The sequence below is a fragment of the Cicer arietinum genome, chromosome 3, assembly GCF_000331145.2.
Source record: "Cicer arietinum cultivar CDC Frontier isolate Library 1 chromosome 3, Cicar.CDCFrontier_v2.0, whole genome shotgun sequence".
Taxonomy (NCBI): domain Eukaryota; kingdom Viridiplantae; phylum Streptophyta; class Magnoliopsida; order Fabales; family Fabaceae; genus Cicer; species Cicer arietinum.
This window is the reverse complement of record NC_021162.2, coordinates 58,410,315-58,426,728: the sequence shown is the minus strand read 5'-3', so window position 1 is coordinate 58,426,728 and position 16,414 is coordinate 58,410,315. Positions and strand designations below refer to the sequence as shown.

Here is a 16,414-nt window from a genome sequence, read left to right as displayed (position 1 = left end):
AATTGGACATTACTGTAAAATTAATTTATTCTCATTAATAAATTCAACCAAAATAATATTTCATCTATTTTAAAATAAAAGTTGTTTGTCTTTAAATTTTAATTCAATTGACAAAATAATTATAGTGGAATTTACTATCTCTTCTAAAATAAAATAAAAAATAAAGATTATTTAAAAATTTTACACACATTAAAAAATACAATAATCAGAAGAAAAAAATAGTTTTATTTTCTATGATAAATGTAAATCATAATTAATGTTTTGAAAGTAATTTACATAATAATAATTAATGGTATAATTGAAGGAAAAAAAATTAAAATTATCTTAAAAATAAAAAATCAGATTCATTGGGAGGTTATCTTTGTTTACTTAGAGTTACATTTATTCTGACAAGGATTAATTAATTTTGATCTATAAAGTTTGTATTTTAATTTCCATCTTTGTGCCATTGAAACATTGACACTTGCCAACCAAGCCATAACAGACAACAAACATAACCAACTAAGATACAGACAACAATAATAAGCAAAATTTTCAACCTTAATTTGTCTCAACATGACAACCACTTTTCCATTTCCTTCTTCCTTATTCCTGTTTGTTCCATCTCATTGCATGTTCTTTTCGTCATTTCCATTTTCCTCTCTGGTCCATTTTTCCGCTACCTTCTCATTCCTCTGCATAATCCTGAATTAATTTCGACCCTTTATTATTTCCTGCATAAAAATTCTTTTTTTTTCTTTTCTTCGCTTTTTTTATTCAAAATATCATCTGGGTGATCTCTGAAATTTTGTAGGGTTCCCTTGTTTTTTGGTTTTCAAACATGGGTGGCTGTTGTAGCCACGAAGTTTCTGTTCGAGGCAGAGTGGAAAGTGAGGTGGATGATGGAGAATATGATGATAATGAGAATAATATTGAGGATGTCACGTATCAAAATGATGGAGCAATGGTTAGGTTAAGAGGATCATCTAAGTATGTATCAATGTATACCCAACAGGGTAGAAAAGGTATTAATCAAGATTCAATGACAGTTTGGGAGGTGAGATTCTTAATCTTAATGTTTTGATTTTTATTTTTGATGATTTAATTGTTTCATTTAATTTTTATAAACTTCTCTTTTTGGTTGGTTTTCTTAAATTTGCAATCAATTGCAAAATAACTGTTTTCTTTAGTCATGGATTTTTTGTTCCATTTCAATTTCATTAATCATCAACTTTTGGTGAATATAAAAATCAATATTCATATTAGAAGTTAGAGCATTTATTTTTTTGCTTTGTCAATTATTAGTTCGTGCAATTATGATTTGGTTTGTTCTCCACTTTTTCTTTCTCTTCTTTTTTGGATTTTCATGTTATTTATTTTGTTTTCTTTTCCTTGATTATCTTATTATTATTCCTTGATTACCAATGTTCTTCTGTGCCTTCACTCTTTTATTTAATGAAGGAACCAAATATTATAATGATTCATTTCATTTTCATATATGGATTTGAAGCTTGTATGAATTATATCCTTCTTTTCACATTTTCTCATCATAGCTTTATTATTTATTTTGAATATTTTTGTTTGCAAATGTTATATGACAGTAATCTATTTGTCAGACTAGGTGGAAAAAATCAAATTCAACCTTTGATTATGCAAATTTGATTCCATTGTTATTCTTTAATATCTGGGCTTGATAGATTTATTTAGCTTTATGATTCTAGCTAATAATAGAATTAGTTTATTCTATCTTATGGTCTTCATTTTATTAGTCATTAATGCATGATACTTGTTAATTAATTGATGAAAATGAATCATGTAGCTCAAATTAATGTTGAATATGCTATATTATTAGGACTATACTGGACAACATGACATGATCTTATGCGGCGTGTTTGATGGTCATGGTCCTCTAGGCCACAAAGTTTCGCAATTTATTCGCGACAATCTACCATTGAAACTGTCTGCAGCAATCAAAATGGCACAACAGAAGGCCAACAGATACTATGAGGCTAATAATGCAGACTTGGAGACATTTGATGGTGTCCGCAATGATAATAACCTCCGCAACATATCCCTCGCTTCGTGGGAAGGATGTTTTCTGAAATCCTTCGATGAAATGGATGAATATCTTGCTCAGGAAATCAACACTGATAGCTATTGCAGTGGTTGCACAGCTGTAACTTTAATTAAACAGGTATAAATAACCATGTAACTAGATATTCACAATTGCATAAGGTTTTAAATCACATTCGCATTGTAATTTTGATATTGCAGAGAATCGCAATTAAATGAGGCTGATGCAGCCTTAATTGCAGCCCCAGAGACATCGAAAACATTGATATCACGGCTCAAATTGCGATAACAAACATTTTTTTATAACTCTTACACTAATCACTTTATAATAAATTTCAGGGTGACCAGTTGATAGTCGGTAATTTGGGCGATTCTCGTGCAATTCTTTGCACAAGGGATAGAGACCAACTTATACCTGTTCAACTTACCGTTGACTTGAAACCGGATATTCCAAGTAGGTATTGGTATAATAGTATTGACCTCAGCTCTAAAGTCTTACAAGCCTATCAAATCTAAGTATAACTTACTTTTCATCTTCAATGTTTTTTCAGGTGAAGCTTCAAGAATCTTTAACTGTGAAGGCAGGGTTTTCGCCGCAGAAGAAGAACCAGATGTATACAGAATATGGATGCCTGATGATGACTGTCCTGGACTAGCTATGTCAAGAGCCTTTGGTGACTTTTGCCTAAAAGATTATGGCCTCATTGCAGCTCCAGATGTATTTTATAGAAAAGTTACCAAGCAAGATGAATTTGTTGTTTTGGCATCTGATGGGGTAAGCATTAAGCAACAATAAATTCTCAACTTTTACATTAATCTATCTAAAGGACTATACTATATTTGATGTTTTTTTGACAGATATGGGATGTGCTTACAAACAATGAAGTAATAAACATAGTTGCTTCGGCGCCAAGAAAGTCCATAGCAGCAAAATTGTTGGTGAAGCGTGCCGTTCGAGCATGGAAGTACAAGTATCCAGGATCAAAGGTTGATGATTGTGCAGTCATATGCTTGTTTCTAGATGACCAACCTGTTTTGTCACATTCTCAATCGAGTACGAGTAGAAAAAGTCGACATCGCAGCAGGCACTCACATCGCTCCAAATCACAGAGAAACGAAGACAATGAAACTGTGGCTGGAAAAGTTGGAGTAGAATTGAATGAAGAATGGAAAGCTCTTGGAGGGTTAGCTAGAGCAAATTCAATATCAAAACTTCCAAGGGTTGCTAGGAATATGAGTAAAAGACAATCATCTAAGCACCATATTGGAAGTTGAAGTTTCACTCAATCAAAACCTTATGATATAAGATAATAAGTGGTCAAGTTTTTGGACCTTCAAGTTGTATATTTAGGTACAAACAAAAAAAGAGGTTGAAGATTTTATTGTTGGTGTTTCCTTAAAAACTAGAGTGAAAAATTTGAATTTAATGATGAGGTATGTTTAAAAGCTTATATCTCATTTTTCACTCAAATTTTTAAGGAGATGCCAAAAAGTGTACCTAAAAAGATGCAATGGTGGTGCCTTCTTATAAGACTGTGAGGGGCCACCATTAACTAATTATTTACCATTTGTAATTGTCATCAATAGCAATATTTATGATTTATCTGTTATGTAGATCGATGGTTATTTGGATGGGTGGCTTCTAAGATGTGTTCAAATGGTAGTAATTTGGTTCAAAATTCTTTGTTAGGTTTGAAAATGGATAAAATGGTCTTTTACAACATTTTTCTCATTTTAAAATACCTCATAATTTCGTAACTCCTTTTCTTTTGTTGTTTTCTCTTCTATATTGTTGTGTATTTACATTTATGAATTTAAACTTGGTATAGTTGCCAATAGAATCTGGGTTTTTCTGAACATAAGACAAAAGCTAACAAGTATTGATAACTTAAAACAGACATAACAATTTTATCCACACATTAGTTACATTGAACTAATTTAATTTATGTCAATTTCCTACTTCTTTATTATGTTGTGAAGCAACTTCATTCTCTAAAAATGAGAATTACCTTTCATGCTAGTGAACCAGTGATGAAGCAGCTACAACAATTTATGCATTAGAAATATGTGGTTACAAAGTTCTTGCACCTTGATGTATGTGTACAAGCTATAGCTTAACCCATTTTTATAAACTACTAGTACATTAATCTAATTCTACTTAGTAACTTGCAAATTAAAAAGATAAACAAAGTAGCTTTATGCAAGTGTTGGCTAATCTTCATGGTCCCAGATATCTGCTACACTCTTGAATGGTCCATCATTTTTGTTCACAAAGAGCTCTTCACCATCCAGAACTCTCCTCTGCAAGTTTCATACAGTTATGATCAGTTATAAGACCCAAAAGACCAAAAGTGTGTATATAAGATTTCAATCATTGCCTCATATATAGTTTAACTGAGATAAGGCCATTTTTTTCTTGCAAGTAGTAATTGTTTTTACTATAGATAACAATCCAACTTGAACACTATTTCAAATAAAAAACCAACTAAATGCGTGTGTTAGATAGTGTATTGCTAGCACTCCATGACAAAGATATCGTAGAACTTTCGTCCGATCCTTTAAGGAAGGCCTCGAGTTCGAGACTTGTGGATGGTAAAAATGTAGTTAGGAGTTGGGAGGGGAAAATAATGTGTTCCAAATATCCTGAATATACAATTGAATGTTACTGTGACCTACCTGATCTTGTATGTTGCTAAGGTTTTTGAAGTCTTGTTCTGGAACTTGCCAGTTGAAAACAACCACATTCTCTTTGATCCTATCTGAATTAGTTGATTTAGGGATGACACTTGTCCCTCTCTGAATGGCCCACTTCACTAACACCTGCCCTGGACTCTTGTTCAGTTTCTTGGCTATCCTATCAACCGTTTGATCATGGATCAAATCTCTCCCACCATCTGATGATCCAAGTGGTGAATAGGCCTAGAAAGCACCAATTTTTGGATTCAAATCATTGCACTTTAATCAGAAAACCATAAATAAAAATCAAAATAGTATAGTAGTGTGTTAATTCATTACAGTAACATGGATGCCATTGTTCTTGCATGCCTCTAGCATCTTATCATTTCTCCATCCAGGATGCATCTCCATCTATCACAAACAAAACATCATATATACACAAATCATTGGAATTGTTCTTTTCTCCAATTACTAAAACTGAAATTAATGTAACTCATAGCCTGTTTGGTTTGACTTATTCGAATAGCATATGCATTTGTCCATAAGTTGTTTTCAGGCTATTTCCTTACGAAAAGCTAAATATCATAAGTGTTTATGCTAAAAGTTTAAGTTGTGTATCCTAATAGTAAGGGTCTTAGTACTGAGTCATTAAATGAATCTTTCAAGAAATATAATTTTTACCTGGCAAACAGAAGGCAATATTTGAGCAACATTAAGTAGCTTGTCAAGTTTAGTAAGAGTGAAATTACATATTCCAATGTCTTTGACAAGATTTTCCTTGACAAGCTTCTCCATTTCTCTCCACACTCCTTCCATGTCAAATTCCATCACTTCTCCTGCTTTAGGTGGCCTGCTGGCCCCATCTTTCAACCTAAATGGCCAGTGAATCTGCATTAAAAAAATCATCACATGCATCATGAATGAAAGAAGTGGAAAAATAAATATGGCCAATGAAGGTTGGTCCAGTTGATAAGGACATATTCCACAACCTTTACTAAATTAAAAAAAAAAAGGTGGATTGTAAGAATAATAGAAAGATTGTTACCAAGTATAGATCAAGGTAGTCAAGTTGGAGTTCTTGAAGGGTATTGTTGAGGGCAGGTCTTACCCTTTCAGGGGTCAAGTCAGTGCACCTACCATTCATAATATAATTTCATTCAAATGTTAAGAAACAACAAATACAATTGAATGAGTAGTAGGTATTAACATACATAACTATATCTATTATGTTACATTACCATATCTTGGAGGTAATAAATAGATCCTTCCTTTCCACTCCTGCTTGTATGGCAGATTGAAGTGCATGTCCAACCTATGTTGATTTTTTTTCTCAATAAGAGCCTTTATATGCAATTAATATAAAATGATCTTGAATTCATGTCTTAATTGAGATTAATGTGGTTTAAACCAACAAAAACTGATAGGAAACGGAAAGGTTATATATATATACCTCTTCTTGAACTCCATACTGAGCAGCAGTGTCAACGTGTCTGTAACCAGCCTGCATCCAAAATTCATATATTTGATTTGTACAAAAACTATATTCTAAAATTGTGATACTATATTAAGTTGTATGAAATGCCTAAAAATCAAATTAAAAAGTGAATTGCAAAGAGTAAAATGAAAAATGAATGAATGAATTAGTTACCTCAACAATGGCTGTGAAAACAGAATTGATGGCTTGTGAACCAGATTTCCATGTGCCTAATCCAATAGCTGGTATTGAATTACCACTCAAAAGATTAAATGACTGTGTCTTTGGTTCATGTGGCTTAACATTTTGTGCCATGATATTTAATGAAATTAGTGTTAATTTGTTTGTTATGAATAAAATCTTGTTATTCGGATAATTATAATAGCAAAGAATGTTTGTGGAGTATGCGGACATGTAGGAGTTGATGAGTGAGATGCCTATTTGCATGGTAGACACGTTTATGCCCATTTTAAGGATACGTGTTCTGTTTCTAACACATTTCTACTCACACGTTTTCTTCTCTTCAATATTTTGTTCTATTCAGCTATTTATTATATCACACGGGTGCGGTGGAATGAATAAACAAATAAATATTTATAAACCCATATAGATCTGGATGCTTCTCCTTTTTTCTTTTTTATATTTAGTGTGTAAATTTAATAAACTTAGATTGATTGCAGTCATAATACATTTAATCTTTACTATCAAAATTAGATAATTTAAATTTTAAGTTCTGATTTTAAATTTTAAAATAATTAAAATTTACTTTTAAATTTAAATTGTTTAAATTCAATCTAACAGTCATAATCGTACTGAATAAGTGAATTGTTGACCTTTGGAGAGCATTTGTCAACCTCTCTGCAAGTCAATGTCAACTTTAAGTATGTATATGATGTACCAAATTTTCATATGCACCAAAAAGAATTATACTAGTATAAAAATATATATAATACAAAAATGCAATATAAAAAATTATATAATAATAAATGTTAAAGTTTGTTTAGACAAAAAATAAATGTATGAGAAGTTGAATGGTTTTTCTTCTTAAACTCTGTTTAAAATTCTAAATTTATAAATTATTAGAACTTTAGTTGAATATATATAAAACATGATGAATTTTATTTTATTTTCCTACTCAATTAGAATTTTAGGGAAAAAATGTTTTATCTATCACAATTATTTAATTATTTTTCATTCTTTTGGTCCCTAAAGTTTATAAAGAACAAATAAAAAAACATTATTTTTTATAATAATCTCATTTACTACCAATTTTATGTCACTGCTCTCATGTCATAAGTAAAGTTTTATTATTTCGTAAATCTTTTATATATTTATAAGTTAATTAAAACAACAATAATGATTTTACTAGTATGTAGAAAGAAAATTGGCAAGATTTTGAGATATTATTTTACAATCTTACTACTACCACATATTCAAATTGATAAAAACATAATTTTCGTTATGATTCTATTGTAGTTTTGATTTTATTTGAATTTTTTTAATGTTGACCTATTATATATATATATATATATATATATATATAATCTACATAAAAAGAAATACAACATCAAATTCAAATTCTGCATCATAGGTTAAGAGGCTGTGTTGAGAAGACGCATAGCCTTGGAGGTCAAGTTGTTGAATGCGGATAATACCAACCAAAACGAAAGTTGAAGTTGTTGAGACTAAGACCAAGAAAAGAAAGCCTTGGATGAATAAAATAGGCATAGAAAAATTAAAAGCACATGATCAAAAATAGACAAATACAAGATGATAATTCGAAAAGAAAAAAAAATTGTAGATTTCTTTCGTACAGATAAAATGATATTTTACTTAAAAAATAATTTTCTAAAATTTATTTATAAAATAATTTTCAAAAACTAAACAAATTGCACCTTAAAACCTCTATAACATTCACCAAAATAATAAAAAAAAACAATTAAAAACCTTAGAAACAGTAGCAAATCTAGATGATGCTAAAACACACAGAATCGTGCAAGATCGCCGATTCCACAACTGATTCCACCTTCTCCCATCATGTTGATTTTCTGCTCGTCAACGAACACGGGGAAGGAGTGTGAGATTGTAAAATTGTAGGATCCCAATCTCATGAGTCACTTCATCTGTATATAGAACCACCGAAGAATGATGTCAAATACCTTCCATAAAATCACAGAACTACACAATCTAAACACTTTTAAAATCCAAAAGTCGTCAATTCTTTGGACTGATTAAATTTAATAAAAAAATTATATTTATAAATAATTAAATAATTCTTTGGAACACTCAAACCAAACATAAAACTTTCATTTGATCACTTTCAGTTATACAAAAATTGTAAACTAGAAAGTATATTTTTAACAAAATAAATTCCAACCACCCTTGTTAATTTTTTTACTTTTCTGATTATATCATTCTTTTTGTTGGAAAATTAACTTTCGATTCCCATGCATCATGCATGTAGGATAGAATAAGATGGAGAAGAATATCATATTCAAAATATTAGCAAAAATTATATTAAAAAATTAATATTTTTAATTTAATTTTAGATCAAATACTTTAAATTATCAACTTTTATTTTAGAACGAAGAAATAACTGTTTAACCGCTATAGTCCTAACATATTTAGCAAGCTTATTATCCCAAAAAATATAAATTTGGTTAACGCATTATTATGAAATTATATTTTATATCCCATGGCTTAACCCCTACACCACATTTTGTTATTTTTTGCATGAATTTCCTAAAAAACTCTGGTAGACAATAAAGAGTAAAAATAAATAAATAAATCAGCTTGTATTTTTTAACTCCCACATGAGTGATTTTTTTTACATACCTAGTTGGATTCTTTTATCCTGAAATCCAACTTGTATCCGAAATCTGAAATCTAAATAGTTGTGTTTGTCATTTTGAAAACCATATATTTAATGTAAAATTGAGTTTCTAAAAAACTATAAGAGTAATACAAAAAGGTAACAAATTCAATTTTCCATTAGTCGACTTATGATCTCATTACAAATCTATTATTTATCTATTATATATATTTAAAATAAATTCCCTCACTCTATGATTGTCACCTCATAGTAATTATTTTTAATATTATTGCCTATCAGTCAATTGCGGCTATCGTCTATCGCCCGATAGACAACAAAGCCTATTGCTAATAGATGTTATTGCCTATCAGGCGATAGTAGCTACCGGGCTATATGCGTTGTCGACTATCATGCGATAGCCACTGCCTATCAGGCGATAGGTGACAGCGTCTATCAGACTATATAGCTGATGTCATCTATCGCCTATCAATCGATAGTTGCTATCGTCTATCGCTTGGCGATAGCAGCTATCGGACGATAGGCGACAACATTTATCGCCCTCTATACGCGTTATCGCCTATCAACCGATATGCGGGAACGCCTAGCGCCCTTGATATCAACTCGATAGGCGACAGCGCCTATCACCCCCGATAGGCACTATCACATATCGCCCCGATAAGCATTATTGCCTCGATAGGCACTGTATATCTCCCCGATATGCGGCAGCCCCTATCACCCCGATAAGCATTATCGTCTCGATAGGCGGCAGCGCCTATCGCCCCGATATCAACCCGATAGGCGGCAGCGCCTATCGCCCCGATAGGCGGCAGTCCCTATCGCCCTGATAGGCGGCAGCCCCTATCGCCCCGATATTAACCCGATAGGAGGCAGCGCCTATTGCCCCCGATAGGCGGCAGCGTCTATCGCTCCGATAGGAGGCAGCGCCTATCGCCCCCGATAGGCGGCAGCGTCTATCGCCCCCGATAGGCGGCAGCGTCTATCGCTCCGATAGGAGGCAGCGTCTATCGCTCCGATAGGAGGCAGCGCCTATCGCCCCCAATAGGCACTATCGCATATTGCCCCCGATAGGCGGCAGCGTCTATCCCTCTATAAGCGGTAGCGCCTATCACCCTGATATGCACTATCACCTATCACCCCTGATATGCACTATCGCCTATCACCTCCGATAGGCGTTTATCGCCTATCACCTCCGATAGGCGGCGGCGCCTATCCCCCCTATAGGCAGCAGCACCTATCAACTATCGTCTATCAATCAACTGATAGGCGATAATTAATAGCCGATAGAAAGGTGATAGGCTATAATTGATTGCTGACATGTGATATATAATTGATGATAGCTATTTAATTTAAAATAACAAAAAATGTGATTTTTTATTTAATATTTTGTCTATTGTTTTACTATATTTTTTTTATTCAATGCATTTTCATACTTCAATTTATTTCTTATGTTTCTTCTTCGATATTTTCATCTATCCAAGTGAAATATTATTTTTTATATTAAGAATTATCATCCAAGTGAAACATTATGTTGTCTTATGCTCCTAATTTGAGAATTAAAATAAATAGGAAGAGAACTAAAATATTGTGACTCTTTCTCATCTGAGTACAATAGTGGTAGTGGTATTCATAATAAAAATGTGTTTCTAAGAGATGAGAGCAACAAGCTACACTCATTACAATCAGCAATGTTCTATCAAAAACTCTATGTTAAGATCAACTTCATCGTGACAAAAAAAAAATCAAGTTTTACATTAAAAAGATATAAGTCAATATTAGATGGTAAGAATTTAGTTAATCTTTCACAAGAACCTAGACCTAAATTCTATTTAAGCAGTCTTTGAACCTTAGATTTTCTCATTCCCTAATGTATCTCTAGAAGACAAGTCACCTAAACTATTTTATTTCAACACAAAAATGTGGGAATAGCACACATTCCTAATTTTTGACAGAAGTACAAAAACATTTCTAATCTAAAGGCTACAAATTTGGTCATCACTTTATTTTCTAAAATACATTTTTCTATACCATATGATTGAGATCCCAACCTTATAATAAAACGACATATTGTAGCATGCAACTCCTTCATATTTAGACAATCCACTGCACAAATCTCAGAGCAACAAGCAGCAGTCAATCTGTATTTAGACGCTTAGTTAAAACCAGAGTTTGTTGAGTTTGTCTTTTGAACATTGTGATTATATCTTAGGGATCTTCCGAGGATAGAAAATTTTTGCACAATCAATTTGTATATAAATATTATGTATACAATTCAATAGTAATACATCAATTAGAAAGAACAAATTTTTGTTCTTTCTTTTTGCTCTTTTAATTTTTAATTTGAAGTTTTAATTCCTTTCTAAGGTTAGTATTCTTAGCTCAAAAAATACAATTACTAGTTTTTGTAAACAAACAGAAGTCATCAATAAAAAGTGTAACTAAAACTATGAAAGTAACAAAAAAACAAACTACTAGTTGTGCCCAAGTACCTCACAGCAAAGTATACTGTAAATACAGAAAAAGAAGAAAAACAACATTGCAACCTAAAACAAAAACTTATCTCCAAGACCAGAAAATCTAGATGATGTAGCCAGTAGCCAACAAATGAATTCCAGCACTCTTGAAAAACTGTCAAGAAAATAACTTTTTAATGGCCTTACAAGATAGCATACAAATAGCCCTTTAAAAATCTAGGTCATTGAATACTTTAACTATTAAATATAATTGCTATAAAAGACATTGGTCTACAATGAACAAATTTAGCATTGGTCCAAGTTAAATTTCACCTTTATCTAAATGCCATGTAACTTACATTAAACAACCAAGGTGTTGAAAATCATTCATGCACTTAGCTATTATTGTAGTCTCATCAACAGTACTCGCCCTGCAGAAGCATTGAGATTATGGTAAGACAAAAACATATGTACCTCATGAGTTGGAAACGGCATAAGATGACATTTATAACACAAGACTTGTAATGTAAAATCACAAGGAACTATAACTCAATTATATACATACGGTTAACTTGGTCACTGGACTCTCTGCAGCAGCTTTTTAGCCATTATTTTCTGTTGTACACCACTCAATGTCTCTGAGTTCATAATAGCATTAGCTACGATGATAGTTGTTGATGGAGAAGAGGCATTGACCTATAGATGAAACAACAATTTCCAAAGGAAAACTCAAATTAGTAGAATGAAAATTTCCCAATTCCAACTTACAAATGATTGCCAATACTTAAAAATAGAACAAGAAATAGAAAATAAATAATATAATATGGTAGGCTGAGACAGTTTCTTCCCTAATGTATCAAGTACTGGACATGTGGGTGAGCTGAGAAGACTACAAACAACATACAATTTCTCATATCATGATCTGTTAAAAGTATGCACGTAAAGAAATTTAAATTCCATACATCCTTGAGAGACCGGTTGAACACTCGAACATATGGCCTTCTTTTAGGGCACCAAACTCTCCTGCTTTGCCACTGGCTAAACAAACACCATAACAAAATAAAAGACAGAATTATGTTTGCAAATATAGAATGGAAAGAAACTTAAAATTAACCAGAGAAAAACTCCATGATTAAAAGATACACACAAAAAGGAACTTAAAAATGAAGTCACTGAATAAGACAACAACCATCAGTGCATGACAGCTCAGGATTCATTCCAGGGTTTGCTTTTACAACCCGCACATAAAGCAAAGTGCCTGCCTGCAAGGTGAAGAATTAAGCAAAAAAACACAAAAACCTACAAAAACAGGGTAGACGAACCAGGAAACACTATTTAACATTAAAACCACCAGGAGACTGACAGGTTAAGTGTAAACTGCAGTTGGGAGAGGAAGATTCTCAAATACCTATAAATTGAATATGTAAATTTCATTCTTGTTTTCCTTTTATTTGTGAAACAGAGGACTCACTGTTTTCATATTCTGTTTTTTGGTTGTGTTCATTGTTATTCATCGATATAAGAACCATTACTCAATGGTATTCTTAATTCTTAATTCTTTAATATCTATTCTAACATAGACAAAAGAGGCAAGATTTCTCGAGCAGGCTAGTGACTTGACTTAAAGATAAGTAACAAGACCGTGTCATGTAACTGGTCTCAAAATCTGTGTTTTGGACATAACTACTCAAAGGACGTAAGAACTTAACAAAGTAGATAAATACTGATCTAGAACTATAAGCCTTGAGCACTCCTCTAGGGCAATGTACTCATTTGACTCGGGTTTCAGAAACTTCGAGGAAAAGAGATCTTGATATTGTATGGTTATGCGAGAAAAGGTACAAAATGTTTTACTGATGGTATCTTGATCATAGAACACCAAAATAAAATAACCCTATTTTATCCTGGAATAAGACAATTCAACCTAGGATAAATCCCTAACTAAAAATATCCCAAATGGAACCCCTAATTTCTAAATTGAAATCCTAAAACTACGCCCAATTGATACCATTACCATAAACTTTATATAGTTAATAGAAACTAACAAGTTATAAAACCTATAAAAATTGCATTCAGCAAGAAAGTAGAGCAGACCTAAAGAACTTCAATGAACAGAAAAACTAAACAAAAATATAAAGTTTCTTACATCTCATCTGGAGTCAACAACTATTCCAAGAACCGAATCCTCTGCATGAGGCAATACTGTACAAAACAGCATAATCAGAATAAGGAAGGAAAGAAGATAGCATTTCTCTGAGTCTAGAGAAAAATAATTACAAGCCTCTCCCAGAATGCAAATTACAATTCATCTTAAAAAGCAAGAAATTAACTCTCATATACTAATACGTACAGAGTGTGCTAAGGAGTAAAATTTTAAAAGCAAAATAGCGCACACATCACTAACCTAATTTCATGGTTACTTACCACCTCATTCAATAAGGTTAGAAAGAGATTAAAAGCAAACATTGTAAAAGGTTCAACACAAATTACATGACAGGTATTGTCTCCAAATATAAAAGACAACCAAATTTTGACACTAACAGATGACATTACAATGAAAAATGAAAGCATTGATTTTGGGATATTATTTCCACCAACTTCCACTTTAGCCCTCTTGTTGTAGGTCGGAAACATATTAGTCCATTCTATTAAAATATCCCAGGAATACATATAACAGAAAAACATGCTTGATTGTAAGGCATATATTATAGATATTTGGCAGTAAAATCAAATAACAGATAAACATGTTATAAAACCATAATGGAATTGAACCAGTAACTTTGAAAACTCAACATTGTCACGTCAGTCAAAGAAATCCTTTACACTACTATACTCACCCTCTTTTGAGAGCTTTCAACCTAGTATTTATTAGGCTTGGAGAACCTAAGCTTGCCAGCCTTCATTACAGAAATCACATCATCATCCTAAAAAAAATTTATACAAATGAGAATCTGTTACTAATATACTGGAAAAAATGAGAAAAATGCAAGAAAAATCCTTTACTATTTCCTTCTTGCTTAGATACCAAATATCGAGATGAATAAAGAAATAAGAGATTTAGAGCAAGACACCTTAGGTTCACAAAAAAATGAAATTTGAAGTTCCATAAAGTATATATATATATATATATATACATATATTATATACAGCAAATTTCCACATAATGAAATTAAAAAGATCTAAACATCATAATATCAGTAAGTTGAAATGACGAGTTTCCACTCACTTTATGCCTAAGTAAAAGAAGAAAAACCACTTTATAATTTCTAAGTGAAATATGTTTACTTAATTACTTAAGCTAGACTACCCCCACAAAGAATAGAAGTTACCATAGGTAGCTCCACACAGTTTTCTGTTCTAGAGGTGGACATGGTATCAAATAAAGATAAGGCGCTGATAAAAATGAGTGTCTGTGTGACTCCAATATAATATGCTGCACTAATGTTCAAATAAAGATAAGGCACTGATAAAAATGAGTGTCTGTGTACAGATATGACCCTTAATTTTCCTGGTGCCCCATCATTTATTGCATCTACAATATATCTTGGGTTAATATCCTTCTTCCAAGTGTCTGTGCATAATGAACCATATTTTAGGGGGAAAGGTTTGATCAACTCCCACAGAGGGCAAAAAGAGAATGTACTCGTCCATAAATCCAAAAAAACTAGTTCTGTAATTTATATTTTTCAAGGTATACAAACAATGACAAATATAGCCCTACTACATAATTGGAGCTATTTCCTACAAGATCATAAAGCTTGTGTTCATTACAAATGTTATAATTTGCATTGCATCAAAGGTTACAATAAGATGGTTGAAGATAATCTCTCTACTAGAAGAAATGATAATGATAACCTCGTAATTATTATATTTTTTCTTGCAAAAACGTTAATAATGTACTCATTATAATCATGACTCTTTAAAAAAAATCATTTGCAAGTCATGATTTCAAATAAGAGAACAAAATCAATATCAAATAAGAGAAAAAAATCAAGACACAATTTTTGAAAAAAAATCCCTTCTCCTCCTTCAGAAAATAGAACGATATTTGAAAAAAATCAACATAATAGAAGAACAATAATTCAACAAAACAACACACCAAAAAACAATCAAAAGAAAACTAAAACAGCCATTGAAACAACGTAAAAGAAGAATAAATAAGAGAAAAAAGTTGGAAAGGATGAACAGGAACGAACCAGAACTAAACGATTAAGAAAGATGGAAGGACGGTGCCGGCCGAGTTGCCGGAAGGACGGTGCCGGTCGAGTTGCCGGAAGGACGGTGCCGGAAGGTGGAAGATCGGTGTTCTTGGATGATGGCAAAGGCAGAAAGGTTTTGGAGTTATAAGAAAGACATAGAAGTGAGCGTCCTAACGTAAACAAAAACCAAGAAGCCCTATTTATATGTGTTTTAGTTTTAGGCTTAATTGCCACTTTTGCTCCCATACCCTTTATTTTGCTTGCCACACCCCTAAATTTTTTTTTAAAATAAAATACTCAAAATATCATTTCCTCTATATTCACTTAAACTCATCATTTCTATATTTATTAATCTAACATCTTCAATCGTCTTCACATATTTCATCTTCAATAATCTCGAATCATCTTCATCATTTTCACATTGTAGATAAAGTGATTCAACTAGGTATGTATGTTGATGTATTTTTTAGTTTCACGTATCGTGTTTACGTGAAATGAATTCAAGTAAACATATGTGAATTGAATTCACATACAGGTCATACTATTGGAACATATGAGTCTTATGTTAAATGAGTTCACGTACGTTTACTTGAATTTAATTCACGTAGATGAGACGTGATAGCATAATATACTATACTAAAGATAATATATTAATAGTAAATTAGTGGGACAGTTACGTTTTATATATATATATATATATATATATATAAAATAATAAAAATAAATTATA

At 32.0% G+C, this 16,414-nt stretch overlaps 2 protein-coding genes and 1 long non-coding RNA gene across 11 annotated transcripts; 1 reads left to right on the top strand and 2 right to left on the bottom strand.

Annotated features, from left to right (window-relative positions):
* The first annotated feature begins 471 nt into the window (after window positions 1–471).
* On the top strand, window positions 472–3,684 carry LOC101508944 (probable protein phosphatase 2C 65). Its single transcript, XM_004492454.4, has 5 exons — window positions 472–1,036; window positions 1,832–2,173; window positions 2,392–2,506; window positions 2,604–2,827; window positions 2,911–3,684. Exons 1-5 carry the CDS (start codon window positions 821–823, stop codon window positions 3,325–3,327), a joined length of 1,314 nt encoding a protein of 437 aa, XP_004492511.1. The 5' UTR covers window positions 472–820; the 3' UTR covers window positions 3,328–3,684.
* Window positions 3,685–3,994: 310 nt separating this feature from the next.
* On the bottom strand, window positions 3,995–6,679 carry LOC101508626 (aldose reductase). The gene is made up of 8 exons (XM_004492453.4): window positions 6,377–6,679; window positions 6,179–6,229; window positions 5,967–6,040; window positions 5,774–5,861; window positions 5,410–5,616; window positions 5,068–5,139; window positions 4,729–4,971; window positions 3,995–4,353 (listed from the first exon to the last, which is right to left on the bottom strand). The coding sequence occupies exons 1-8, from the start codon at window positions 6,668–6,670 to the stop codon at window positions 4,264–4,266; spliced, it is 1,119 nt and encodes a 372-aa protein (XP_004492510.2). The 5' UTR covers window positions 6,671–6,679; the 3' UTR covers window positions 3,995–4,263.
* A 1,089-nt stretch (window positions 6,680–7,768) lies between these two features.
* On the bottom strand, window positions 7,769–15,876 carry LOC101490684 (uncharacterized). 9 transcript variants are annotated; one of them, XR_003471737.2, is made up of 8 exons: window positions 15,682–15,876; window positions 14,323–14,409; window positions 13,632–13,687; window positions 12,448–12,523; window positions 12,051–12,181; window positions 11,845–11,916; window positions 8,150–11,660; window positions 7,769–7,887 (listed from the first exon to the last, which is right to left on the bottom strand). It is a non-coding gene; the product is annotated as an uncharacterized lncRNA (long non-coding RNA). The 9 variants fall into 9 exon arrangements; XR_003471738.2 differs by lacking the exon at window positions 7,769–7,887 and having other exon boundaries at window positions 7,961–8,325; window positions 9,038–11,660; window positions 15,682–15,875; XR_003471739.2 differs by lacking the exon at window positions 7,769–7,887 and having other exon boundaries at window positions 7,961–8,325; window positions 11,081–11,660; window positions 15,682–15,871.
* Window positions 15,877–16,414: the final 538 nt, after the last annotated feature.

Excerpts from the sequence above, each read along its gene's own strand:
- LOC101508944 (XM_004492454.4), top strand. The coding sequence starts at position 821 with ATGGGTGGCTGTTGTAGCCACGAAGTTTCTGTTCGAGGCAGAGTGGAA. Across the intron at positions 2,174-2,391 it reads CTGTAACTTTAATTAAACAG|GGTGACCAGTTGATAGTCGG; the intron begins GTATAAATAACC and ends AATAAATTTCAG. Across the intron at positions 2,507-2,603 it reads CTTGAAACCGGATATTCCAA|GTGAAGCTTCAAGAATCTTT; the intron begins GTAGGTATTGGT and ends ATGTTTTTTCAG.
- LOC101508626 (XM_004492453.4), bottom strand. The coding sequence starts at position 6,670 with ATGGGCATAAACGTGTCTACCATGCAAATAGGCATCTCACTCATCAAC. Across the intron at positions 5,862-5,966 it reads TTTATTACCTCCAAGATATG|GTGCACTGACTTGACCCCTG; the intron begins GTAATGTAACAT and ends TATGAATGGTAG. Across the intron at positions 5,617-5,773 it reads ACTACCTTGATCTATACTTG|ATTCACTGGCCATTTAGGTT; the intron begins GTAACAATCTTT and ends TTTTTAATGCAG.